Source organism: Ranitomeya variabilis, chromosome 5 (genome assembly GCF_051348905.1).
Source record: "Ranitomeya variabilis isolate aRanVar5 chromosome 5, aRanVar5.hap1, whole genome shotgun sequence".
Lineage (NCBI taxonomy): Eukaryota > Metazoa > Chordata > Amphibia > Anura > Dendrobatidae > Ranitomeya > Ranitomeya variabilis.
The window spans coordinates 83,961,419-83,988,661 of record NC_135236.1 but is presented as its reverse complement, the minus strand read 5'-3'; the positions used below and the strand labels follow the sequence as shown (position 1 = coordinate 83,988,661).

The following is a 27,243-nucleotide window of genomic DNA, read 5'->3' as shown; positions in this document are numbered from 1 at the left end:
TTAGCACCTTTGCATGAATTTTTTGTGTCTTGCTCACCACCAGTGTTTTTATTTTTTTCTTCTCTACCTCTATAAAAAAGTGGCGACTACTCAGCGGAAGGCGACTGAAGAATGAACAGTGTTTTAACTGCTTCGCGTCTGATAGACTGTGTGCACAGCAATCCATTTCTACATTGCAGTACACGGGTTCATACTTTTTAATGTTTATTGAGCACTTTTTTTTAGGCAGGTTAAAAGAATACTGCCTGCGAAAGATGTTGTGTGCTTATGCCCTAAAAGAAAGTTGCAAACGCTTCTGCCAGAAAGAGCTCATAGATGTATTCACAGTTATGTCATTCATCAGCCAGCAATGTGCAGGAAAACGAAGAGAGTGGAAAAGTCAAACGGTGCAATATTTTAAATCAAACCCAATTGCAAAAATGATTTTTAGCCCAAAATATATGCATTTAAGGGAAAAAAAAGACTTTTAAGAAAAGAACTGTTACCTGAGTCCATTGAAAATGACAGAACAGAAAGATACAGGTAATTGCAGCTGAAATACCTTCCTTACTGCTGACAGCATGGAGCAGAGAGACGCATGGATCAGGTAAATGTGACTTACAATAGGGATGACACTATGGGTGCTAGAATCTAATTGGTAACGTTTCTCCTTGTTGAGAGTGACATGCCTTACAAGTGTAAGGAGACTTATAGGCCATGCAATCTCCCCTGAGAAATGAAATATGCAAATTGCATCTTCAGAGAGAAAGAGGACAAGATCTCTAGGGCCACTTATTGGGGTAGCAACCTTAAAAGCCACATGACTTACACTGCCATGTCACTCTCCACAAGGATGCAAATTATCCCTTGAGAGGAAGAGGACAAGATCTCTAGTGCCATCTATGGGCAGTAGCAATCCTAAGAGTCAATATCGACCCTTTAATGAGCCTTGCCACATGAATTAGGATAGAAGCCAAACCAGGATCTCAGTTTGCAGACTTGGTATTTCAGGCTGCTGCCTCTTATCAGTGCAAAGTGTGAGATCTGGTTTGGCTAGATGAGAGGTGTCTGACCGGGATCCACGGGGTAACGTTTCTCCTTGTGGAGAGTGACAAGCCAAGTCTAGCATGCCAGTGTGAGGAAAATCAGACCTTTTGCTTTGCCATGAGGAGGGGCAGTATCCCAAAACACATTACAAATAAAGTTTCTGGTTTGGATTCTTATCCCAAGTCATGTGGCAATGCTCCATAAAGGGTCAATATTGACTTTTAGGATTGCTGCTTCCAATAGGCGGCATCAGAATTCTAGTCCTATACTATGGGTACTACAATGGAATTGGTGATTACTATGGGTTTTTTTTTTTTTTTTTGTAATCATAATTGTTATTGATTTTTTTAACATAACATTGGATGGGATAACATAACATAGGATAGGATACAACATCAGCAATGACACTGTAAGTTACCAAAAGTACATATACAAATCTTACTTGTCAGACAACACTTTACTCCTTTCCGCCTCTACTAATTCAATTCCCAGTAAGTGTTCCATCTGGGCTATTATCATCACCATCGTTGGGATGCTTTGTTTAAGTCATTCGCCAAATAAGCCATGAAAAGCTACAACTAAGAATGTGTGAATGTTTTTAGGGCTCTTTGCTTTATCCCCTCTCTACCATTGGACGTACTATTCCGTCCATGTGACCCGGGCCCTAATTCCCATGGACGGAATAGTACGTCACATGCGAACAGCCGCGCTCACGAGGGGAGCACGGCCAATCGCGGCTGGGTGTCAGCTGATTATTACAGACCGCTCCCGGCACTTTAACTACCGAAACACTGCGATCAAACAAAATCGCAGCGTTCCGGTGGCATAGAGAAGCATCGCGCAGGGAGGGGTCTCCCTGCGTGCTGCCTAGACCCTCAGGATCGCGTTGTTCTGAGGGTCTCCTCCCTGCAGGCCCCCGGATCCAACATGGCCGCGGGGTCCTTCCGGGTCCTGCAGGGAGGTGGCTTCTCAGTGCCTGCTCAGAGCAGGCCCCGGCAAGCCTCCTTCACGGCCTCTCAGATCGCTGATCTGACACAGTGCTGTGCAAAGTGTCAGATCAGCGATCTGACTTTATACAGTGATGTCCCACCCTGGGACAATGTAAAAAAAATAAATTATCGCTGGTCAACTTTTAACCCTTATAACTTCCTAAGAAAAAAAAAATTGTTTCCAGAGTTGTGCTGATGTAAAGCAGACATGTGGGAAATGTTATTTATTAAGTATTTTGTGTGACATATCTCTGTGATTTAAGGGCAGAAAAATTCAAAGTTGGAAAATTGTGAAATTTTCAAAATTTTTGCCAAATTTCCATTTTTTTCACAAATAAACGCAAGTAATATCAAAGAAATTTTACCACTACCATGAAGTAGAATATGTCACGAGAAAACAATGTCAGAATCACCGGGATCCGTTGAAGCGTTCCAGAGTTATAGCCTCATAAAGGGACAGTGGTCAGAATTGTAAAAATTGGCCCGGTCATGAACGTACAGAAATTACAGGTCTGTGAGAGCCAGAAATCTTGCATGTTTTTAGGTGACCAAATACTTATTTTCCATCATAATTTGCAAAATAAATCTTGCCAAATCAGACAAGGTGATTTTCGGGATTTGTTTTCTCATTTTGACTCTCATAGTTGTGGTGTACCTATGATGTCAAATACAGGCCACAGTGGGAGAACTTGCACAATTGGTGGCGGACTAAATACATTTTCTCCCCACTGTATACCCTGATAATGCTATGGCTATGTCTCTGCCCTCTCCGCTATTCCCATACACTGATGTTTATGAATGGATGAGTGCTTGTGCGTATATGTTTATGTGTTTCAGGAGCAGATGGCTGTTTTGCCTGTTATCTCCTCTAATGGTCGCTTTGGTTGTAGCACTGTCCTATTAATCAGCATGTTATGGCAGTACAGAGGTGTTTACCTGGTATATTGTATGCACATGCTGAGATCAGAGGTCAAGCAGGACAATGGTGTGCATGACTGCGCTAAGTCCTACATGTTACATATACCCATCCCACGTGCTGACGTGGACATCGCATACATCCCTCCTGGCGATGGACAAAACATAGGGTCTGATCTGATTCATTCCTGCATTCTTGGTGTTTTTCATTGTGTCTTATTTTTCAATTAATATGAACCTTTTTAAGTCTACTTTATAAAGTATGTTTTTTAGTGCAACATTTTGGGTGTTCTAGTTTTCAGATGTTTCCAGGTGATTCATCAATTGCGAATTTTTATAAAATCTCTACACTTTTGCACTCCATTCCCTCTCCCCTGGAGTGATTTTATGTACACTTGAAAGTTGTATATAAATTTTGCATCATTTTAACGGAACATGCTATTTTTTTGTGTTAAACAGTTGCCTACCAGGTAAAGGGAGGAAAAAAAGAGCATTTTTTATTTTGTGCAAAATTCATGAGCCATTTTTGAAGAATTTGGCACCAAAAAAACATTAATGAATGCCACAATAGAAAACAGTGGCATAAAACCCCCAAAAGAATCCACAAAATTACAAACCTTTTTTAGCCAAATTGAAATTTGCTGGGAAAGGCTATCTGCAACATTGCGTAGTGCAGCAAGGTTGGTTCAGTGTGACAGACAGTGACCACGGGAAAAGTTCATAGCAAAACGTGTTTAATGTCCAAACTCACACAGCACACAGTATCCTCCGGATCATTGCCGGGAAACAAGATAGTCCATAAGTGTGCCCAGTTACCGAGGGCGACAGCACCACCGTATCACACTGCGGGGTGCCAGGAATTCGCTCTGCTTGGCTCTGTGTTTCCTCACACAGACGGAGCTTTTGCAGAGCTGTCGCTCTGCTTGCTGCAAACTCCACACTGACACACCCAAACCCTTCCTGCAGGGTTTTTTCTAAAATGAAATCTGTGGCCATGGGCCACTTGTAAGGCCCGGCTTGGAGGAAACGGACCGGCCCCACTACCTTCCTGCAGTCCGTTTAAAAAATAAAAGCCCATACCAGGTTTTCCTGAACAATGCCTTGGCCAAATAGCTTGACCAGGTCCATGCTTACTTTTATTTTGCCTTGCGACTCACAAGCATCCTGCTGTGACCACAAGACACTCCAGCGGGTCTAATACGCTTCTGAGCACATCCAGGGGGACACATAGCGACCCTTGCAAATAACACCGGTCGCTGTCTCACAATTGCAATTACTGGTAAACACTTTTGCTTTGCAGCTGTAACACGGTGCAGGCTGTAGCCGTGGTAGAGGCACTCGTCTTCTCCTGTCATGCCAAATCGCGTTTCATGAAAGAGTGGGTCCTGGCTAGGTGTTGGTGTTAGTGTTGTGGGGGCCTTACGCCTGTGCAGGCCTGCCTTTAGTCAATGATGTTGGCTGGCCAGGACCACAATTAATAAAGAAGACTTCTGTTCAAACATGGGGACTTTACTGAACTTGATAAGGGTTATGTACAAGGGATAGTGGGTACACAGTGTTAAGCATGTTTCCTTCACAGCATGAAGCCTTTTCATTCCGCCGGTATCTTTCCTCTGTAGGCTACTCCAGGTTCTGCAGCTTACCTATTTTGTCTCTACATTGCCACAATCCAGCTTCTAGCCACAGTCCTGATCAGCAAGTTTCTCTCTACTCACTCAGTGGTTTCATGTCCTATCACTATGGACACCTTGGATTTACTGCTTAGGACCCTCACCAGTCCCAGGTTGTCAGTCCTCTTTAGGTCCGTTACCTTCGGCACTAGCAAGCTCTTGGGTTTCTCATGACTGTGTGTCTTAAGGTACCGTCACATTAAGCGACGCTGCAGCGATATAGACAACGATGCCGATCGCTGCAGCGTCGCTGTTTCGTCGTTTTGTGGTCGCTGGAGAGCTGTCACACAGACAGCTCTCCAGCGACCAACGATGCCGAAGTCCCCGGGTAACCAGGGTAAACATTGGGTTACTAAGCGCAGGGCCGCGCTTAGTAACCCGATGTTTACCCTGGTTACCAGTGTAAATGTAAAAAAAAAAAAAACACTACATACTTACATTCCGGTGTCTGTCGCGTCCCCCGGCGTCCGCTTCCCTGCACTGTGTAAGCGCCGGCCGTAAAGCAGAGCGGTGACGTCACCGCTGTGCTCTGCTTTACGGCCGGCCGGCGCTGACACAGTGCAGGGAAGCGGACGCCGGGGGACGCGACAGACACCGGAATGTAAGTATGTAGTGTTTGGTTTTTTTTACATTTACAATGGTAACCAGGGTAAACATCGGGTTACTAAGTGCGGCCCTGCGCTTAGTAACCCGATGTTTACCCTGGTTACCAGTGAAGACATCGCTGAATCAGCATCACACACGCCGACTCAGCGATGTCAGCGGGTGAGCCAGCGATGAAATAAGGTGCTGGCCTTCTAGCTTCGACCAACGATGTCACAGCAGGATCCTGATCGCTGCTGCATGTCAAACACAACGATATCGCTATCCAGGACGCTGCAACGTCACGGATCGCTATCGTTATCGTTGTTAAGTTGTTCAGTGTGAAGGTACCTTTAGTTGATAACGCCTTCTGGAAGGTCTCTCAGTCTTGTCAGTAACTCTCTTTAGGATCTTGCTATTCCTTTCTCCATCCCTCTATTCTGTCTCTTCTAGCTGTGGATCACCCCTTGGCAGCACTGCACACTTGCTACTTTCCAAACTCTATCTAACTCTATCGAGGAAGCACAGTCCTATCCCTATCACTATGCCCTCCCCCTGTGGGCTAGTCCCAACATTGCTTACACTAGTACCGCTGGACGCCCGATCTAAGCGCCTGTCACTGGCCGGGACAGCGCTTTCTAATCTTCACAAGAGCATGCATCCAAGTCACCAGAGACTAATTCATGCGATTTATTTAACTTGGACCTATCATACAAGATATCTACCACACGTACTTGAGCACCTTAATCATCAGGACTCTGCAATAGTATCCGAAGGACATCTACCTCACGCACTGAGGCACTTTAATCATCAGGACTTTTCCCCAGCATCTGAAGGTAAAGTCTCGTCTGTTTAGCAATTGCCTTTAAGGTCTCATAAGTGAAACATTGTATAAAGGCTAACACTTTGTTTTCAGTACAGAGAAGGAAGCTATAATACCTGAAACAAGTGCAAATTATTTTTAATTTTTAGTCCCAACACTTAACTACTTCTGACCCTGCTGTTTGTTGCTGGGCAGAACTTCCTTACACTACACACTATGTACTGCATTACGTATCTTACAATATACATTCCCTATAACACTGCAACACACTATGCATATTACACTAACAATACTTATCACACTCTGTACATTACCCAGGCAAACATCACAATGCAATAAAATTCACATGACACAATACATATAAATAAGAGGCACAACACTATTCACATAACGCGATTGGCATCTTCAGGGGTAGGTACATGACAGTTCAGTCCACACCCCTTACAGCAGAATTTGGACATTGGGGTCAAATCCAAACAAGGACAACATCTACATGAGGTTTGTATGTGCTCTATATTTCTGTGGGAATTTATAGCCACTCTGTTTAGAACCCACACTCCAAAACCACAGATAAAAATCTGTTTCCAACACTGTAGAATATCATGGGCAATCACAACTCGACAATAGGAAATCTCATTGAATGAATAAGGCTATGTTCATATGCAGTTTCTTGTTGCTGTAAAATGGCAACTGCGCTTTTTGTGACGTTTTAGTGAATAAAACTAACTTTATATTAAACATGTACTGTAGAAGAAGCACACATGTAATCCTCACCCAAAAAACGATGCAAAGTAACATGACAAAAGTGCAGCAAAAATGCAAAAAACACTTCAAATTGGTCAGAAAGCAGGTTTTGGCTACACAAAAAAATGCACATGAACACAGCCATAGGCTATGTTTCCACTATGAGAAATTCAGCACAGAAAAATCAGCGTACCCACAAGAGAAATTGTCATGCAGCGAATTTGAAACAAGTAACGCAAGTCAGTTTATGCTGAGTATAAGGAATCTTCACTTTAATGCATAAATCACCCTTTTGCTTTCACTTCCATGAGGCCAGCTATAAGCTGCCCTTTTGGTGGTACAGAGTCCCAACGGCCTACATTCTATATTCCCAGATGCTAGTCCCATGTGATGGAGATGGAGGGATTAGGAAGGTGACCTGTTACATATTTTTGGGTCCTGCAGGCTTCTTGCTCCTTTTCGGGTAACAGTGCAACTAGTGAAATGTAAGATCACAGATTTCACATCGGACCTTAACCCAGCTCTTGTCCTTCTCCATCAATGCGATATCCCCGAAAAATATACAGGCACTCTATATTAAGACACTTAATCTTCACTTTCTTTCTACTGACATTCCCACTATCATCATGGGTGACTTCAACATCCCTACTGATACCCTTCAGTCAACAGCCTCCTAACTCCTGTCTCTTACTTCATCTTTTGGACTTAACCAGTGGTCCTCCTCTGCCACCCACACAGACAGACATACATTAGACCTGATATTCACCCATCTCTGCTCTCTTTCTAACTTCAGAACCTCCCCTCTCCCTCTATCTGACCACCATCTACTCACTTTCTCATCCCTGTCCTCCTCACCGGTCACTCATGTCCAGCAACTGTGCACCCCCGCAGAAACCTCTCACACCTAGACACCCACACACTCTCTGACTCTATCCTACCACTGCCATCCATATCCTCACTCCACAACACAGACAGTGCCACTGCTTTCTACAATGCTACTCTCGCATCGGCTATTGACACGGTCGCCCCTCTCGTTCATGGCAGAGTGCGACGTATCAATAGACAGCCCTGGCACAATAACATAACTATAAAGCTCCGGCAAGTGTCCAGGGTTGCAGAGCGGCATTGGAAGAAAAAAAATTTGCAAGATGATTTCACTGCACTCAAACAAGCAACACTCGCATTCAAATCTGCCCTCACCTCGGCTAAGCAGGCCTACTTTACATCTCTCATATCTTCCTTATCCCACAACCCCAAACAGTTATTCAACACTTTTAACTCCCTCCTCTGCCCACCACTGCTCCCTCCAACCTCCCTCATCTCTGCTGAGGACTTTGCCACACACCTCAAAAATAAGATCGACCAAACAAGGCAAGTCTTTATTGTTCAACCACCCAACCCCTTTGTATACCAGACTAATGCCCAAACCCCATAACCTCCCCCTCCAACATCACTGAATGGGAGCTTAATTGTCTCCTCTCCAAATCACACCTCACCACATGTGCACTAGACCCCATCCCACCTCTTCCCCAACCTCACCACCACAGTTATCCCATCCCTAACCCATTTCTTCAACCTATCACTGACTTCTGGTACCTTCCCTTCTGCTTTCAAGCATGCCACAATCACGCCTATCCTTAAAAGCCAACGCTCGACCCAACCGCTATGTCCAGCTATCGCCCAATATAGCTGCTCCCATTTGCTTCCTAACTCCTGGAGCAGCAAGTCCATGCTGAACTTTCCTCCCATCTCTCATCTAACTTGCTCTTTGACAATTTACAATCTGGTTTCCATCCCCATAATTCCACTGAGACTGCCCTGACCAAAATTACTAACAACCTACTTACAGCCAAATCTAACAGACAATACTCTATACTCCTCCTTATAGACCTGTCCTCAGCTTTCGACACAGTTGACCACTGCCTCCTACTACAGATCCTCTCTTCCTTTGGCATCAAAGACCTCGCCCTATCCTGGATCTCCTCGTACCTTTCCAACCGCACATTCAGCGTCTCCCACTCCCACACTACCTCCTCATCCCACGCTCTCTCTGTTGGAGTCCCCCAAGGCTCTGTTCTAGGGCCCCTACTCTTCTCAATCTATACACTTGGGCTGAGACAACTGATAAAGTCCCATGGATTCCAGTACCACCTTTATGCTGATGACACTCAGATATACCTCTCTGGCCCAGACGTCACCTCTCTGCTGTCCAGAATCCCAGAGTGTCTATCAGCCATATCCTCCTTCTTTTCCTCTCGCTTCCACAAACTCAATGTGGACAAATCTGAACTCATCATCTTTCCTTCATCTTACCTATCTTCCTTACATGATCTATCTATCACAATAAATGACATCACGCTTTCCCTCGTAACGGAAGTCCGCTGCTTCGGAGTAACCCTTGACCCTGCCCTGTTCTTCAAACCACACATCCAAGCTATTTCCACCTCCTGTCGCCTCCAGCTCAAAAATATTTCCAGAATCTGTCCTTTACTCAACCCTCAATCTACTAAAATGCTTGTGAATGCCCTCATTATCTCCTGCCTCGACTACTGCAACATCCTTTTCTGTGGCCTCCCTTCTAACACTCTCGTACCTCTCCAGTCCATCCTTAACTCTGCTGCCCAACTAATTCATCTCTCTCCTCGCTACTCCTCCGCTTCTCCCCTCTGCAATCTCTTCACTGGCTCCCATTCCCTCAACGTATTCAGTGCAAATTACTAACACTGACCTACAAAGCCATCCATAACCTGTCTCCTCCATACTTCTCTAAACTAATCTCCCGATATCTTCCCTCATGTAATCTCCAGTCTTCCCAAGACCTCTTTCTCTCCTCCACACTTATTTGCTCCTCACCTAATCGCCTCTAAGACTTCTCCCGAATATCCCCCATCCTCTGGAATTCTGTGCCCCAACACGATTGACTATCAACCAAATTCGGATCATTCAGACGTAACCTGAAAACCCACCTCTTCAAGAAGGCTTACAGCCTGCAATGACCCCGCTGCCTTCTAACCACTACCGGAGCTACCGCCTTACCCACACCGGAGCTGCTGCAACCCCCCAACCTACTGTCTCCTTCCCCACCATCCTGTATAATGTAAGCCCGCAAGGGCAGGGTCCTCGCCCCTCTGTATCAGTCTGTCATTGTTAGTTTTGTTTACTGTAAGTGATATCTGTAACTTGTATGTAACCCCTTCTCATGCACAGCACCATGGAATCAATGGTACAATATAAATAAATAATAATAATAAACTGTAAGAGTGAGAATCCATCTGCTTTGGAAAAAAGACACCACCATGAGGCGATGTTAACCCCTTCCCGACATGTGACGGTATAGTACGTCACATGTCGGGACCCCCGCTTTGATGTGCGCTCCGGCGGTGAGCGCACATCAAAGTCGCGACATGTCAGCTGTTTTTTACAGCTGACATGTGCGCGCAATAGCGGCGGGTGAAATCGCGATCACCCGCCGCTATTAACTAGTTAAATGCCGCTGTCAAACTCAGACAGCGGCATTTAACTACCGCATCCGGCCGTGCGGCCGGATATGAGCGCATCGCCGACCCCCGTCACATGATCGGGGGTCGGCGATGTGTCAGGAAGGTAACCATAGAGGTCCTTGAGACCTCTATGGTTACTGATTGCCGGTGGCTGTGAGCGCCACCCTGTGGTCGGCGCTCACAGCACACCTGCAAATCTGCTGTGTAGCAGCGATCTTATGATCACTGCTGCATAGCAGAGCCGATCGGGCTGTGCCTGCTTCTAGCCTCCCATGGAGGCTATAGAAGCATGGCAAAAGTAAAAAAAAAAAGTTTTTAAAAATGTGAAAAAAATAAAAAAAATATAAAAGTTTAAATCACCCCCCTTTCGCCCCAATCAAAATAAATCAATTAAAAAAAAACACAACCTACACATATTTGGTATCGCCGCGTTCAGAATCGCCCGATCTATCAATAAAAAAAAAGCATTAACCTGATCGCTAAATGGCGTAATGAGAAAAAAATTCGAAACGCCAGATTTACGTTTTTTTGGTCGCCACGACATTGCATTAAAATGCAATAACGGGCGATCAAAAGAACGTATCTACACCAAAATGCTATCATTAAAAACGCCAGCTCGGCACGCAAAAAATAAGCCCTCACCTGACCCCAGATCACGAAAAATGGAGACGCTACGAGTATCGGAAAATGGCGCAATTTTGTTTTGTTTTGTTTTTTGCAAAGTTTGGAATTTTTTTTCACCACTTAGGTGAAAAATAACCTAGTCATGTTAGGTGTCTATAAACTCGTAGTGACCTGGAGAATCATAATGGCAGGTCAGTTTTAGCATTTAGTGAACCTAGCAAAATAGGCAAGCAAAAAACAAGTGTGGGATTGCACTTTTTTTGCAATTTCACTGCACTTGGAATTTTTTTCCCGCTTTCTAGTACACGACATGCTAAAACCAATGATGTCGTTCAAAAGTACAACTCGTCCCGCAAAAAATAAGCCCTCACATGGCCAAATTGACGGAAAAATAAAAAAGTTATGGCTCTGGGAAGGAGGGTAGCGAAAAACGAAAATGGAAAAACGGAAAAAGCTCCGGGGGTGAAGGGGTTAATCAATAATTCCTATGAACGTTCCTACAAAACTTGGTTTTATTAGTTGGAATTTATCCCCTTTGCTGATTATTTGGCTTTTATTGGGGAATACTGAGCCGTAATCATACAATCCCACCTTTGAACATCCTTCCCCATCCCCTTTCCTCAATTCCCTTTCTTCCCTCTCTCCTTCGTGCTTCTTCTGCTCTTCTCTTTTCATTTCTTCCTCTTTGATTTCTCTGAAGGTTGTGTTATTTCACTCTGGTTTTGTGGTTATGGAATTTTATATCTTGTTTCTTAATGTTCAACTTGTGATATTGCAGCGTTTGATTTCTCCTACTCCTGCACTGATTAGTAGCACTTCACCTTCATATTAAATTGTGTAAGTTTCTTTGAGCAGTGCAGGGGTTAATCTGCTCAGTTGAGAGCTCTTGGAAGTTTTCCTGCATTAAGGATTCTCAGCTGTGCACTGTTATTGAGTCTCCCGCCAGGGTCGTAGGGTACTCAGTACCGGGTCCGCTACTTAAAGGGGATGTCACAGTGGCTGCGACCCGGTCCGTGGCCCTGGGCACCCAAGTAAAAGGGAAAGGTCTTTTAAGGTAGTTGTAATAAAGTTTGTGTTCGTGAAGCCACCTGTGGTATTCGGTCAGTAGGGATCAATGCTGCTTAAGGGGGTCCTCTGGGGTGATGTTATGGCCCCTTCAGTCCTTACGACACTCACGGTCAGACTACTCTCTTCTCTGTCCTTCAGACAGACTGCTCACTCACTTCCCCTCCAGCCAGAATATATATCAAGGGTCGCTCCCCTGGAAACCGGGTTCAGAGCTCCCCCTTCTGGCCTGGAGTGTGAACATGTTGCATGTTTGTGTTTACCTGATAGAGGATATCTGCCCTTGCTTCCAAGCGTGACATCACCCTCCCCGTGAGGAAAGCCACTGTACCAACCAGGACCCTGGGTTGTTACATTAGCCACTCCCATCTCCTATATAATCTGGGCCCTGGCTAGCGCTCATTGTCAGAGTAGCTTATGTTGCATGGTTAATAGATGGTGGTTGAAGGTTGTTGTTTGAGAAGGCATTTGGTGGATTTATCTGAGACTGTTGTTAAATTTTGGGTGTGTGTTAATTCCCTTCCTTCTCTTTCTTTGGTTTGACCCCATCCTTCACCCCCCAGTGTTTACCTCTGTTGTTTGTGTGAGTATATTTGCATGATTCGTATTTTCCTTTATCCCTGTTCGTATTAGTTAGTCTGGTTGGTGTACACTACTAATCCCCTCTTACCTGGGTGGGGGAGGGGTACAGATTGAGGAGCTAAGGCAAGGTACGTGGCCCCGGTGTCTTCACCATCAGAAGTAATCCAGAGAACAGGGCAAGCTAGGGTGAACCTAGCATTAGGGACAGGGAAGGAGCCCTTGGTACCAGGATACCCGACAACAGAGTCGAGACATGAATGTTTCGTTTTGACCATCGGTGTGCTTTTTTTGTCAACATCTGTGTGTACGTTTTTTCAAACCGTGTGTCATGCGTGTGCTATCTATGTATAAGTGTGGATCATCCGTATGTCATCCATGTGACACGCACTAGAAAATAATGCACTTATTTTTAAGTATTAAAGATGTGCAAAGATAATAGATAGATAAATGGATGGATAGATGGATGGATCGATCGATAGATACAGTTGTGCTCAAAAGTTTACATACCCTGGCAAAATTTTTGCTTTCTTGGCCTTTTTTTCAGAGAATATGAATGATAACACCAACACTTTTTTTCCACTAATGGTTAGTGGTTGGGTGAAGCCTTTTATTGTCAAACTATTGTGTTTTCTCTTTTTAAATCATAGTGACAACCCAAAACATCCAAATGACCCTGATCAAAAGTTCACATACCCCATTTCTTAATACCGTGTATTGTCCCCTCTAACATCAATGATGTCAAGCCTTTTGTGGTAGTTATGGATGATGTTCTTTATTTTCTCAGATGGTAAAGCTGTCCACTCTTCTTGGCAAAAAGCCTTCAGTTCCTGTAAATTCCCTGGCTGTCTAGCATGAACTGCGTGCTTGAGATCTCACCAGAGTGGCTCAATGATATTGAGGTCAGGAGACTAAGATGGCCACTCCAGAACCTTCACTTTGTTCTGCAGTAGCCAATGACAGGTCGACTTGGCCTTGTGTTTTGGATCGTTGTCATGTTGGAACGTCCAAGTATGTCCCATTCGCAGCTTTCGGGCTGATGAGTGCAAATTTGCCTCCAGTATTTGCTGATAATGTGCAGCATTCATCTTCCCTTCAACTTTGACCAAGTTTCCTGTGCCTTTGTAGCTCACACATCCCCAAAACATCAGCGATCCACCTCCGTGCTTTACAGTAGGAATGGTGTTCCTTTCATCATAGGCCTTGTTGACTTCTCTCCAAATGTAATGTTTATGGTTTTGGTAAAAAAGTTAAATTTTGGTCTCATCACTCCAAATTACCTTGTTGCAGAAGTTTTGAGGCTTGTCTCTGTGCTGTTTTGCGTATTGTAGGTAAAATACTTTATGGCACTTGCACCCCATTTTTCTTCAAGTGCCTCCATATTGTACATCTTGAAACAGCCACACCGCTAGTTTTCAGAAAGTCCTGTATTTCAACTGATGTTATTTGTGGGTTTTTCTTTGCATTCTGAACAATTTTCCTGGTAGTTGTGGGCGACATTTTTGTTGGTCTACTTTGACCGTGGTTTTGTTTTTACAGAGCCCCTGATTTTAAGTTTGTTAATCACAGTTTGAACACTGCTGACTGGCATTATTAATTCCTTGGATATCTTTTTGTATCCCTTTCCTGTTTTCTACATTTTAACTGCCTTTTCCGGTAGATCTGTTGACAATTCTTTTGCTTTCCCCATGACTCACAATCCAGAAATGTCAGTGGCTGGATGAAACATGCAAGAGTCTGTCTGGATCCCAGAAACTCACTCAGCTTTTATGCACACACACTGATTACAAGCAAACAGGTCACAGGCGAGGATGTTACCTTTAGTAGCCATTCAAACCCATTTGTGTCAACTACTGTGCATGTTATCAGACCAAAATCACCAGGGTATGTGAACTTTTGATCACGGTCATTTGGATGTTTTGGGTTTTCATTATGATTTATAACGAGAAAACACAGTAGTTTCGGTGTTATCATTCATATTCTCTGAAAAAAGGCAGAGAAAGCAAAAATTCTGCCGGTTATGTAAACTTTTGAACACAACTGTAGATAGATACTGTAGATCGGCTGGGAAGGTCCCAATAACCAGGGACCTTCCCAGCCTAATAATATAAGACCACAGCTGTCTGCTTTATCTTTGCTGTTTTAAAAAATAGATGGGATCCTACGTCTTTTTTTTAATTTAATTGTTTGTTTCTGAGGCTAACAAGAAAGCTATAAAAGCTATCTAACTATTTAATTATCTATTATCTTTGCACAACACTTACAAATCTGTAAAACCAGGGTCCAATCTGCTTCTATTCAATCAGAATTCTATATTATGGTATCGATTTTCTCCACTAGATAACTTGTTTGAAGGGTTGCCAATTGTCCTGCCTCGGCATAATCATGATAGCTTGTTTTGAAGTGCATTTTATAATTTACTGTTTTAGGCCACATTCACACTATCAGTATTTGGTTAGTATTTTACCTCAGTATTTGTAAGCCAAAACCAGGATTGGAACAATCAGAGGAAAAGTATAATAGAAACATATGCACCACTTCTGGATTTATCACCCACTCCTGGTTTAGGCTTACAAATACTGAGGTAAGCACCTTTGAGCATACGTCCCAACTCTGAAATATAGGAAAGAAGGGCACATACTGTAGCGTGCATAGCACAACATGACAACTTCTGCTTAACGTTAGGCAGCTTCTCTATCCTTGCCCAGTCCTTTTTATGAGCTGTAGTTCCGCGGTAGGACACTATGCAGTGATGAGGCAGTGACCCAGCAAAGTTCCAAAAACAAAAGTCTCTTTAATGATCAAACTCACAGCACTACACCGTCCACGATATCCTCCGGATCGCAGCCAGGAACCATATCCTCCAGATTTGCAGCTGATAAACACGAGAATCCACCTCTATGACCAATTGCGGTGGGCGACTGCAGCGCTGTGCACGCTGCGGGGTGCCAGGAGTTCGCTCTGCTGGGCTCTATGTTACTCACACAGGCTGAGCTTTTGAAGAGCTATCTGCACTACACCATGCAAACTCCACTCTTATACTGACACACCCAACCCTTTACTGGAGGAAGTTTTTAAAAGCAACCCTTGGCCTTCAGCCACATGGAAAACCAGGCCAGGAATGAAACGGACTGCATGACTACCATCCTGTAGTCCATTTCAAAATGCAAAAGCCCATGTAGGTTTTCCCAAATCTGCCTTGGACAAATAGTTTGTCCAAGACCAACACTCAACCTGTGGCCATAGGCCACATGGAAAACCCGGCCTGGGGGAGGAAACGGACCAACCCCACTACCATCCTGTAGTCCGTTTCAAAAATAAAAGCCCAGCAGGTTTTCTTAAATCTGCCTTGGACACATATGCCGTCCAAGACCAATATTCACTTTTATTCTGCATTGCAATTACAGCTACGCCTGTGACTGCAATGCATTCCCATGGCCTCAATACACCTGTGTGTGCATCCTGGGAGGAACACACAGTGACCCTCACATGTGACACAGGTCACTGCCTCACAGTGCCCACACAAATATTTCTCTTAGTGAAGATGATTAGTATTCTCACATCGTATGGTACCACTTTCATGTCCCCCAGAGTCCACTCCACACACAGCACAATACCCTCACAGTATATTCCCCCACACACAGTGTGATGCCTTCACAGTACATTCCCCTGCATACCATATTCTGCCCCACACACAGTATACATTCCTAGTACATTCCCCCCACATAGTATGATGTCCCCACACAAATTATACCCCCCCAGTATATTAGGCATTGCCTATATAGTACTGTCATATTTCTCAGCGCTTTATATACATTATTATCTCTGTCACCACTAGGATTCACAATCTATCACCATGATTTTGGAGTATGATGTCCCTACAGTACTTTCCCCTGCACACATTATAATGCCCCCACAGTACAATCCCCCACATACAGTATGATGTCCCCACATACAGTATGATGTCGTCACAGCACCAGTCCCCACCAGTAGTATGATGAACTCCACAGTAATTCTTCCAGAGTCTGCATAAGGTAAGATGCCCTCACAGTATGTTGCCCCTACACAAGCATCACAACTGCCTGTCATATATCTGCTCCTGCATGACTGAACTGGTCTCTGCTGCTAGTCTAAAGTAGTGCTTGAAGGACCTGCGAAAATGTTCAGATCACGGGACATTCTTAGGTCACATGAACCTTGCTGAACCTTCAGGCTCTACCTAGATGGAATGTTGAAGCAATGACCTTTTGGCTCCGTGCTCCAGCATTATATTCAACTGGATCTGTTGTCTGAGGACACAGATATACTTGGAGTTGGGACATTCCCCCGACCTCCACCAAATTTGGGACTGTCCCACCCATTGGATCTAGAATGGTTTGGAGCTATAATTGTGAGTGTTATTGTTAGAACTGTTTAGGAACCACAGCAACTGAGCTACCGAATCCCTACTGACTCAATAACTGCAGAGCTCCATAATATAAAGTTTGTTAGTAGAGAAGAGATGATGACATAAGTTTATTTTTTGGGGGTCGGCCTAAACCTCTTAGTTCTAGTACTGCATAGCAAAACAAATTGAAGCTTCCAGCTTTGTAGGAAAGTTTGGTGAATTCCCTTCTGTGTTCCTGCAGGACTGTGTCTTAGTGCATAAAGTGAGGTACATAAATACATTTTGGGAGATTGGTGTGGAAAACATGACCAGCCATATAAAGCCCTGACCACAACTCCATCCAACACCTATGAAATGAACGAAATCTGAGATTGTTAGCCCAATGGGCAAAAATTCCTACAGAAACCTCCAAAATCCTGTAGAAAAGCTTCTCACAGAAGTGGAAGCTGATATAGCTGCCAAGGGACCAAATACATATTAATATCCATGGCTTTAGGATAGGAGGTCATAAAAGCTCCTGTAGGTGTAATGTGGAGATGTACCAATACTTTTATCCATACAGTGCAGATAGATAATGGTCAGGTGCGGAATTGCATCGTAACACAGTAAAAGTGCCTCTATGGTCGAACCACTTAGTTAATGGTTGACTAGTTGGTCACAGTTAGGTGAACCGCCATCCTGGACCTCTGAACAAGCTGTAGGGAGACCAAATATCAGGCAGCGTCAGATCTGTATGTAGGGTTAATGTTCACAGTCTGTACCAGGTGATGATGTGTCGTTAGTATTATGCCCATACGATGTATATCACAAATAAGTTTGAGTACAGACGCCACTTGTTACACTAGCCGCCAGGGTAGCAACTTATTAAAAAAAAAATCACAGACAGCCAATATTTTTCATGGATAAATGGAAAAACCATAATTAAGATTATAAGTGATAGATGTCTATAGCCCATAATTCTCATATTAATTGTAAGCTGTAAAACGGTGATCGGTACAGGTATTAAAAATCTGAACAAGCTTCTATAACTAACCAAACATGATGGATGCATTACATTTTTTTTACGGACAAGAGTCAGAAAAAGTGCCCTATCTGTCCAGGAATATGCGTATGGTTGGTAACCCTGCTTGCCACCCATAGGTGTTGGTTTGCTATGTCTTCTGCCAGGAGCATCACTTCTGTTATCATAGTTTTATTAGTTATTATTGTTTATTCAGTTTCGTAATATTATTTTTGAGTTGATTTGAAACCAAAAGTATGCTTTATATCACCGCACTATATATGAAAAAAAAAGATAGAAACTCAAATACATGATGTCCACAAAGCTATGAGGACCCAATACTTAATGTGAGGACACACGACCAACATGATGAGCCGCACAGTGGCTCAGTGGTTATCACTGATGGAGGACATCACCTGCGTGGAGTATGTATGTTCTCGCCAGGTTAACACAGATACACTCCAGATTTCTCTCACATTCTAAAAACATGATAATAGTGTTTGTATAGGAAAAAATTAGATTGTGAGCCTCGCTAATGGCACAGATTATACTCTCTGTAGATCCATGCCGAATATATTGATGACCTAAAATAATGATTAAATGACTTGCAGTGAATAAGAATGTGGGTAATTCCACAATATTTTACCTTCTGCATCTGTGTGACATCCATCCTGACCTTGTTTTCCAGCATGAGGACCAGATAGTTTTATACTGTAGTCCTTAAGTCTCTGTCCCTGGTGCTGATAAAGGTGCACAGTCCCAATCTTCTTCCACAAGGATCCTGCCCTTCTGCGGATGATGGAGGATGCTGCCAGGTGTTTGCCAAGCACCCAATGCTTCCTTCCTCGGCTACCTGATGCCTCCTACTGCCTTAGACACTCCTTACTGTACAACCGATGAAAAGTTTTCCCAACTTATAACACATGGCGAAATACTGTGAAGGAGCCACATTGAAAAGTCCCAAAAGCTCGGTCACCAGGCACAGAGACAGTCCGAGCCCCCTCCCTTACAACCTTCTGGTCTGTGTAAGCTCTCTATATATAGACACAAAACTCATTGAACCTTTAAATGTGTTTCTCCTCCTTTTAACCCATTCAGCCTACACTCTGCTAGTCAGGCCTTTAGCAGATGTCGGCTGTTTTAAGGCAGTGTGTGCCTCTCGCTGGCTAACCTGCAGCACATTGGTGAGGAAGGAATGTCCCAAGATTGTCCTGGTATGTTATTTCTACTGAAATACTAAAGATATCGTGTGGACAACCCCTTTAAACCCATTTTAGGAAACAGAGCATGTGACACACAACGAATATTTGCATAAATGCATAAATACATAGGTTTTTCTGCCCTTCTATGGTGTATGACCTGTGACATGAAATTATCTCCTATAACCTCACCATTGTGGAAGAGTTCAGCTGTTCCTAACGCAGTTTTAATAAACTATTAACACTTCCATATTTGAAATATTTCTACTTTGCCACACTTTTCCACACCTGTGTACAACTTTTGCACAGCACTCTACAAAGTGGTATATATTGCCAATGGCTGCAATGTTATAAAAATATATGGCTATGGATACAAGTTCAAGAGTGGAAGCACCATCAGCCACCTCCTCTACATGGATGACATCAACCTGTATGCGAAAAACGAACAAGACATCACTTCACTGATCCACCTGACAAGGATCTACAGCTAAGACATCGGGATGTCCTTCGGACTGGAGCGGTGTGGCCGGTTGGTAATAAAGAGAGGCAAGGTAATCAAGACTGATGGAGTGGAATTACCAGCAGGGCACAAAGCAGATGTACAGACATGCTACAAATACCTTGGCATCCCACAGGGATGCGGTAACTATGACGAAGAGGCAAGGAAAGCAGCAACATCCAAATACCATCAAAGGGTAAGACAGGTCCTGAAGAGCCAGCTCTATGGGAATAATAAAATCCGCGCCATTGATACATATGCCCTGCCAGTTATCAGATATCCTGCTGGCATAGTGTGCTGGCCAAAAGAAGAGATGGAAGCTGCAGATGTGAAGACACGAAAGGTCCTCACAATGCATGGAGGTCTCCACCCTAAGTCTAACAACCAAAGATTATATACCAACTGAAAGGAGGGTGGTCGAGGCTTGATAAGCATCCAAGCCACCATCACGGATGAAACAAGGAGTATCCAGGAATTCATCAGAAAAATTACACCAAAAGATGAGATGCTGAGAGAAAGCCTAAGGCAGCAACAACAGATCTAGATGGAAGAACAGGTACGTGAAGCACCATGGCAAGACAAGCCGATGCATGGGATGTACCATCGACAGGTAATGGAGGTGGTTGACATGGAGAAATCCTACTAATGGCTGGAGAAAGCGGGATTCCAAGACAGTACAGAGGCACTAATCATAGCGGCACAAAAGCAAGCACTAAGTACCAGATTCATAGAAGCAGGAATCTACCACACAAGACAAGACCCAAGGTGCAGACCATGCAAAGAAACTTCAGAAACTGTCCAACACATAGTGGCAGGATGCAAAACGCAAGCAGGAACAGCGTATACCGAACGCCACAACCAAGTAGCGGGAATTGTATACAGGAACATCTGCACAGCATATGGGTTAAGTCCCCCTAAGTCCAGGTGGGAGACCCCAGAAAAAGTGGTGGAGAACGAAAGGGCTAAAATCCTGTGGGACTTCAAGATCCAGATGGATAAGCAGGTGTTGGCTAACCAACCAGACATTGTGTTAGTAGACAAGGATCAGTAGACAGCGATGATAATAGATGAGGCAGTGGCAAGTGACAGCAACATCAGAAAGAAGGAATATGTTAAGCTGGAGAAATACCAGGGCCGCTAAGAAGAAATGGAGAAGATGTGGAAGATGAAGGCAACAGTGATTCCAGTGGTGATAGGAGCATTTGGAGCAGTGACCCCTAAGTTGGAAGAATGGCTACAACAGAACCCAGGAGCAACATCTGAGCTCTCTGTCCAGAAAAGAGCTATGGTGGGAATCCTGCGCAGAACCCTCAAACTCCCAGGCCTCTGGTAGAGGACCCGAGAATGAGAAAGGACAAAAAAGACCACCCCCATTGGGGAGTGAGAAGGAAGTTTTTTTTATATATGTAAACTGTTATTAAAATTTGTTGCATCTTTAACAGTTAAAAAAACAAGTATGCCAACACATACCAGTCCGGAGGAGGCTAAAATCACTCTTGTGTGCACTAGGTAAATGAGGGCATTTGAATATGTTTGGCCTGGTACATACACCTAAACATCATCTACATCTATGCGTACACGTAACATGAATCATAAAGCTGATGTGAACATAGCCTTATTTACGCTGTTCCTGAGATATAGTCTGTTTTATAGTCCAGAGCTGCATTCACAATATCACAAGCTTCATGGAGCCATGATTTACATCGCAGCGTGTAAAGGACAGGCGCCGCCTAAATAACATGTCACCAGATGAGTAATGTTGCTGGCTTATTTTATTGTAAGCAGCTGCTGACTTCTCAGAAGGGGCTGGAGTACCGTAAGTATCTGTGTACACAGTGCAATGTCTTTGTTTCTTCAGAATTGACCAAACCATTAGAGGACATGTTATTTGTACTGGACAGTAAGTGTATGAGCTGCAGATTTATGCATTTATACATTACAGCAATCTACCATCTGTAACTGCAGCGATCTCATGGATTTTACAGGACTACATGGTGTGAAGACTATGGGAAATCTAATTTCATGCCAATCATTTGTATCCTATATGGCATGGGATAATAAAACCCCTTCAGCGTGCAGCTGTATAAGAAAACCTAGCTCAGAAGGGAGGGGGGCCAAGCCTCCAAAGGCTGTGAGTGAAAGTTCTCACACCTTTAATCAGACAGCTCAGAGCACGACAAAGGCTTGCTTGCAATATAGAGTCATGCTGAAGTTGTCAAAGAACATTCTAGAAACATATATCCATAAGGAGTAATGGAGATACTATACGTCCTAGCTGTACATCATGTACATTTTCGAGGTCTCTGGAACGGACCGAATGCCTCCCAGGGTCTCAATCCGTTTTAACACCCCGGGGAGCGGAGATGCATAGAATGGCTAATAGTAACCAGATAGCAAAGATGTATTTAATCTCAATGCGTAGAAGGGGCCCGGTTGGATCCGATGGCGCCAAAACCACCTCCAAAGGACCGTCCATTAAAGATTTATGACTCATCTTAGATTTTAGGAGGCAAGGGGAGGGGATTTTGGGTTCAGCCCAGAGGGCAGGAGGGGAGTGACTCAAAGGGTCTAAGGCCATGAGGTCTCTGTTATGCATGCGGTCCACTTCGAAAGGGGGGTCACATTGAGTAACATGCTGTGAAGGACCTAGGAGCCAGCTGGCAGCCCATTCCCTGCTGCAACCCAGCGCACACATGGCCGCACATCAACTCGGTAACTGACATGATATTCCTTCCACTATTGTATTTGCATATCTGATCACTGTAACCGTAGGAGAGGCCGCCTCATCTTTATCATGACTCCTTACTGCCAGAATACTAAGAATTTCTCCTGAGGGCAAGGCTATCCCAGGAAAGGTAGGGCTCCCAGGTAAGGCCTCATTGCAGGGTTCCTCCACAACCGGGATTTCAGAGTGCCAGGTTAGTCAATCTGGAGCGGCGACTTGTTTGGAAGCAGAGAAGAAGCAGGCACTACCCTCGCTTGCAGTTGCCCCTCAGGGATCCAACGGCTTCCCCTTCCGACCAAGTGGCTGCTGGGTCAGACGGAGGCCAGGACACTGGTCCTGGGGAACTGACAGAAGACGTGGCGATCTCATCTATTCTGGCCACATCTAGTCATTGATTTCATAAAGATAAACAGTCGCACTCAAAAAATCATATATTTAGTAAAGAAAAAGATTTATTTAAATCACAAAAAAGTGCAATAAATTCACCGCAGTCAGGTCAAATGTTAGGTCAGGTCAGCTCTTGTCGGACCAAAAGTCCCCTTCTGGGTATTGTTCAGCCAGAAGACCGGAAAAACAGAGTTAACGGTCCATCACATTGACACAAGGGATCACTCCCCAATCCAGTGTTCAGCATATCGGGTCATCCTGGAGATGCAGTAGCACATGAGCCAGGAGATTAACGAGATGCTGAAGCTGGGGGTCATCCACCCATCCAGCAATGCTTGGGTCTCGCCTGTAAGCCTCATTCCAAAGAAGGACCGGACAACCCAATTTGACTAAAGGGGGCTAAACACTTTCACAGGCACCGATGCGTACCCAATGCCATGCATCGATGACCTGCTCGATCAGTTGGCTGGGGCCATGTGCCTGACCATCATGGATCTGAGCTGGGGATATCAGCAGATTCCACCTGTCCCGCGAGGCACAGGAATGCTCTGCCTTTATCACATCAATTGGACTGTACAAGTCTACAGTAATGCCATTCGGCATGAAGAATGCCCCTGACACTTTTCAGCGAATGGTCAACACACTGCTCAAGGGACTTGAAGGGTACACAACTGCATACCAGGATGACATTGCCATCTTCAGTCCCACAGAGGGAGAATGCAGTTGATCAGGCAGATCCGCCAGGCAGGCTTGACTATTAATCTAGAAAAGTGCCAGCTGAGTATGAGGTCCACAACCTGGGACACCGGATAGGTGGGTGGGCTCTAAAACTGATGCCCAGGAAAGTGGATGCCATTGCATAGAGGCCCACCCCCAGGACCAAAAACAGGTGATGTTCTTCCTGCGCACTGCCAGATACTATAGGAAGTTCGTCCCTCACTATAGTAGCCTGGGAAGCCCCTGTTGGACCTCACCAAGAATAAGCTGCCCTCCCAGCCTTCCGGGAGCTGAAGACCACCCTTTACAGCTTCCTGATACTACAAGCAGCCGACTTTACAAGGCCGTTTGTAGTACAGACCGATGTCAGTGACTTTGGACTCAATGCTGGGCTCAGCCAGGTCGACTCTACGAGCCAAGAACACCCCGTTTGTACTTGAGCTGGAAGCTCGTGTCGAGATTGGTGGCCTACTCCACGATAGAGAAGGAATGTCTGGTAATTTTATTTGCCCTGCAGTGTTTGCAGCCACACTTGCATGGATGCCAATTCATGGTGGAAATGGACCACAAACCCTCAGCTGGTTATACACTGTGTCCGGAACAAAACTAAAGAGAGGTTGCTATGCTGGAGCCTTGTGCTCCAGCAGTACCACTTTGCCATTTGCCACAAGAAGGGCTGTGACCACGGTAATTCCGACGGCTTATCCCAACGAGGGAAGGTTGAGGGCATACACGTGGGGGAACACCGGAAAGTGCTACCCTCTAAATGGGGGATATGTGAAGAATATGGGTGATATAATTTCATGCGAATCATTGGTATCCTATCTGGCATGGAATTATAAAACCCCTTCAGTGTGCAGCTGTATGAGAAAACATAGCTCAGCAGAGGGGTCAAGCCTTGAAAGTCTGCGAGTGACAGATATCACAGCTTGAGCCAGCCATCTCAGAGCAGGACAAAGGCTTGCTTGCAATATAGTCATACAGAAGCTGCCAATGAACATTCTAGAAACATAATTCCATGAGGAGTTATGGAGATACTATACGTCCTAGCCATATATCGTGTACATTTTCGAGATCTATGGAATGGATCAAACGTCTCCCAAGGTCTCGATCCATTCTAACAACCCAGGGAGGGGAGATACGTAGAATGGCTAATAAGGACCAGATAGCAAAGATGTGTGTAGTCTCAATGCGTAGCAGGGGCTTGGACGGATCCGATGGCACCAAGACCGCATCACTAGGACCGTCCATTAAAGATTTATGACTCATCTCAGGTTTTGGAGTTTTTAGCTGCTAGAATCAAGGGGAGAGGATTTGGGTTCACCCAGAGAGCAGGAGGGAAATGACTCAAAGCGGATAAAGGCTAGTTTAAGGCCATGTAGTCTCTCTCTCTGTTATGCATGCGGCCCACTTCAAAAGGGGGTTCACAATGAGTAACGTGCTGTGAAGCACCTATGAGCCAGCTGCTAGCCCATGCCCACCTGCGGCCCAGCGCACACATGGTCGAACATCAACCCGGTAATTGACATGATCCATCTGCTCATATCTTTTGTCCTACCACAATTGTATTTGCATATCTGACCATTGTATGTGTTATACCCATCGTGTATATAGTATATTGTCTAGTGTGCACTTAAGGCGATTAAATATATAATTGAACCCTGGACTGCTCTTTTATCTCGATCCATGAATCCACATGTCCATTTCTTGGTTTAACTTTCTATGCTACCAGGTCTAATTTCTGGCCCAACATAATTCCGTTAACGTACTGGACTTATATCCAACGAGGAACTGGTGGCAGTACTAACGGGATGGCAGCGCTCTGTTGCATTGGTGATAGTGAAAGGGGCCTCTCAGTCTGTTAGGGTTGTCAGCGAGTGTTGTGACACGTCAGTGACTGTGTGGGCCACATTCTCTCACTACCATTGCGCCCTGGACCCATGTGGGCATGAGGCGTCTGGTAAAACTGTATCAAGCTGACGTTACATGTCTCCAGGGGGTGCGGAACATCACGTTGATGAAAGTGGGGAGACCGCATTACGTGATCCGTTTGACGTAATAGTGATGTCAGACGGGATGGTGAGGTGCGGCTTCATCACACATTGCATGTCTACCTTTGCAAATTATAATAGGGAATTGCATGAAGGTATCTGGAGAGGAGAGGAACAGCACTGGAAACGGCAAACGGGAGCGTATTAAATTTATATGTTATGTATATACATTTATTACGGGATAATCTTACCCCAAAACTCCATTGGTCTATGGTCAGTCCATTTGATTGATTGAAGAGAGTATCTCACTCATCATCTTGTGTATCCTGAATGGAAGCTTGTGTCAGATGTTTGTGGCCGTGACTGAGCAAAAGCAGTGGCCCTCGTGGAAGCCATCTAGCTCTAATTTAGTGTGTGTGTATAAGAGGAAAGAGGAAGAGAGAGAATTAAAAATTGGAATAGAACAATCAAATACCTCAATTAAAGTGCAAAGCTTTTCCATCCAACAGCCCAATGGTTCATTATAAGGTAAAAAAAAAATGTCCAAACTTTTGCTCTGTACTGTATATATATATATATATATATATATATATATATATATATATATATATATATATACACAGTGTGCAGAATTATTGGGCAAGTTGTATTTTAGAGGATTATTTTTATTATTGATCAACAACTATGTTCTCAATCAACCCAAAAGACTCATAAATATCAAAGCTTAATATTTTTGGAAGTTGGAGTGTTTTTTTTTAGATTTGGCTATCTTAGGAGGATATCTGTCTGTGGAGGTGACTATTACTGTGCAGAATTATTAAGCAACTTAATAAAAAACAAATATATTCCCATCTCACTTGTTTATTTTCACCAGGTAAACCAATATAACTGCACAAAATTTAGAAATAAACATTTCCGACATGCAAAAACAAAACCCCAAAAAATTAGTGACCAATATAGCCACCTTTCTTTATGATGACACTCAACAGCCTTCCATCCATAGATTCTGTCAGTAGCTTGATCTGTTTACGATCAACATTGCGGGCAGCAGCCACCACAGCCTCCCAGACACTGTTCCGAGAGGTGGACTGTTTTCCCTCCCTGTAGATCTCACATGAGGGACCACAGGTTCTCTATGGGGTTCAGATCAGGTGAACAAGGGGGCCATGTCATTATTTTTTCTTCTTTGAGACCTTTACTGGCCAGCCACGCTGTGGAGTAGTTGGAGGCATGTGATGGAGCATTGTCCTGTATGAAAATCATGTTTTTCTTGAACGATACCGACTTCTTCCTGTACCACTGCTTGAAGACGTTGTCTTCCAGAAACTGGCAGTAGGTCTGAGAGCTGAGCTTCACTCCATCCTCAACCCGAAAAGGTCCCACAAGTTCATCTTTGATGATACCAGCCCATACCAGTACCCCACCTCCACCTTGCTGGTGTCTGAGTCGGAGTGGAGCTCTCTGCCCTTTACTGATCCAGCCTCTGGCCCATCAAGAGTCACTCTCATTTCATCAGTCCATAAAACCTTTGAAAAGTCAGTCTTAAGATATTTCTTGGCCCAGTCTTGACGTTTTATCTTATGTTTCTTGTTCAAAGGTGGTCGTTTTTCAGCCTTCCTTACCTTGGCCATGTCCCTGAGTATCGCACACCTTGTGCTTTTTGTTACTCCAGTAACGTTGCAGCTCTGAAATATGGCAAAACTGGTGGCAAATGGCATCTTGGCAGCTTCACGCTTGATTTTCCTCACTTCATGGGCAGTTATTTTGCGCCTTTTTTGCCCAACACGCTTCTTGCGACCCTGTTGGCTATTTGCCATGAAA

General features: G+C 44.3%; 1 protein-coding gene across 1 annotated transcript in view; it reads right to left on the bottom strand.

Annotated features, from left to right (window-relative positions):
* The window catches only part of GCK (glucokinase), a 78,787-nt gene extending 59,895 nt beyond the window's left edge, over window positions 1-18,892 (bottom strand). The window contains exon 1 of the mRNA XM_077262780.1: window positions 18,551-18,892. Coding sequence (XP_077118895.1) covers window positions 18,551-18,595 — 45 coding nt within the window. The 5' untranslated portion in view covers window positions 18,596-18,892. The remainder of the gene's footprint in view (window positions 1-18,550) is intronic.
* Window positions 18,893-27,243: the final 8,351 nt, after the last annotated feature.